Consider the following 1,678-nt stretch of genomic DNA (forward strand, 5'->3'; position numbering starts at 1 on the left):
ATGGAAATTAATTCGTAAAAATGTGTACGAACCCTGATATTGATGAAGCTCCTTGTAAAGTTTTTTGGACAAAAAAACCAGCTCGTCCTTCTGCGTGTCTCGTCACAGCTGAGAGAGACGGACTCTCTGCCTCGTCCCGTGGTGCTGGTGGAGGCCGAGGACGCCGAGGAGCTGATGGGTTTAGTCAACAAGAACGAGGAGGCCAAAGTTCGCATTGAGATCAAGGGGGAGCAGCCGCCATGGGTGAGCACTGAAACACACACACACACACACACACACACACACACACACACACACACACACACACGTCTCTCATGTTGGTGTGAAATAAATCAGGATGTATTGATCTCTGATGAGTGTGATTGGACGCCTCACAGTCATTTAAAGGGACGTTAGAGAATTTTTTAAAAAAACAAGGAAAAACTTTATTCCTTATCATCATAATTGCATCATTAAAATTATTTTACATGGATAAGTTTTTGATTGTTATTGTTTATTATAATTTTTAAAACAAAATTATAGGTCATTTCCTTGTTTTTTGTATTTTTACTTTGTTTTCTTTTTTTAAAAAACTATTTTTAGGTGGTTTTCATGTACTTTTTACTTATTTTTAGGTCATTTTAGGTCATTTTTCTGTCGTTGCTCATTGACGTCCTCCCGTGTTTTTCACAGAAATCAAACTAACCTGCTGAGGTTTCATAGCTTGTGGGAGAAAACTGATGTCAGACCCGGTTTTAAAGGGTTAAGATATGGCAGTACTGTATATAAAATGGTCTAAATCTTTCCTTCGTGTGTTTTCTCTCAGCAACATTACGATGTGGGCATCCTGCTCACCATCGTCTTAGCTATTCTGACCATCGTCCTCATCTTCGCTTTCCGCTACAAGTGCAAGTCCAACAGGACGTGGGTGAGTGAACGACTTCGCTGTAAAACAGACACGAGTGTGAGCTCGAGATTCTCCAAAGGTGTCTCTGACTCTGTCCTCCCGTGCGTGCAGGACTCTGTCCACCAGCAGACCATGCGGGCCATCAGCCGACTGGAGACCAAAACCTACAGCTCGCAGGGCTGCTCGGGCTCCCAGCGGCACCGCGCGGCGTGGGGGTCGGCCAGCAGCTCCAACTCCAGCCCCGTCTGCGCCATCTGTCTGGAGGACTTCCAGGACGGGCAGGTGAGACGAGACAGAGAGGGCGAGGGACACACCGCGTCTGTAGATGTAGCTGTCTTTGTCTCATATCTGCGTCTGTGTCCCTCCAGCATCTGAGGATCATCTCGTGCGCTCACGAGTTCCACAAAGACTGCGTGGACCCGTGGCTGCTGCAGCACCGCACCTGTCCGCTGTGCATGCACAACATCATGGGTGAGAGACATCGAGGGCTCGGGGCCCGCTCTAATGAGGGGCCACTTTCACAAAAGGGAAGGACGCCAGGGGCCAGGGGCCGGGGGGCTTCCATTTAAGAACTTGTCTTGAATTTTAGAATATTTTTAGGATTTTTGGATATTTCTTGGAATTTTGAGATATTTCTCAAATTTTAAGATCTTTTCAGGATTTATTTAAGGACTTTAAGGATTTTAAGATTTTTTTTTTTTTTAATTATTTTTTTGGCATATTAGCCTTTATTAGACAGGACAGAAGATTGATGCATGAAAGGGGGAGAGAGAGGCGATAACATGCAGCAAA

At 45.2% G+C, this 1,678-nt stretch overlaps 1 protein-coding gene across 1 annotated transcript; it reads left to right on the top strand.

Moving 5' to 3' along the window:
• Positions 1–42: 42 nt before the first annotated feature.
• On the top strand, positions 43–1,357 carry LOC121966641 (E3 ubiquitin-protein ligase RNF43-like; the record flags this gene model as incomplete). The annotated part of the gene is made up of 4 exons (XM_042516710.1): positions 43–243; positions 806–907; positions 998–1,168; positions 1,255–1,357. Coding segments are annotated over exons 1-4 (577 nt in total), but the record flags the coding sequence as incomplete, so codon positions are not given.
• Between the last annotated feature and the right edge of the window lie 321 nt (positions 1,358–1,678).

Source organism: Plectropomus leopardus, unplaced genomic scaffold, assembly GCF_008729295.1.
Source record: "Plectropomus leopardus isolate mb unplaced genomic scaffold, YSFRI_Pleo_2.0 unplaced_scaffold25364, whole genome shotgun sequence".
Taxonomy (NCBI): Eukaryota; Metazoa; Chordata; class Actinopteri; order Perciformes; family Serranidae; genus Plectropomus; species Plectropomus leopardus.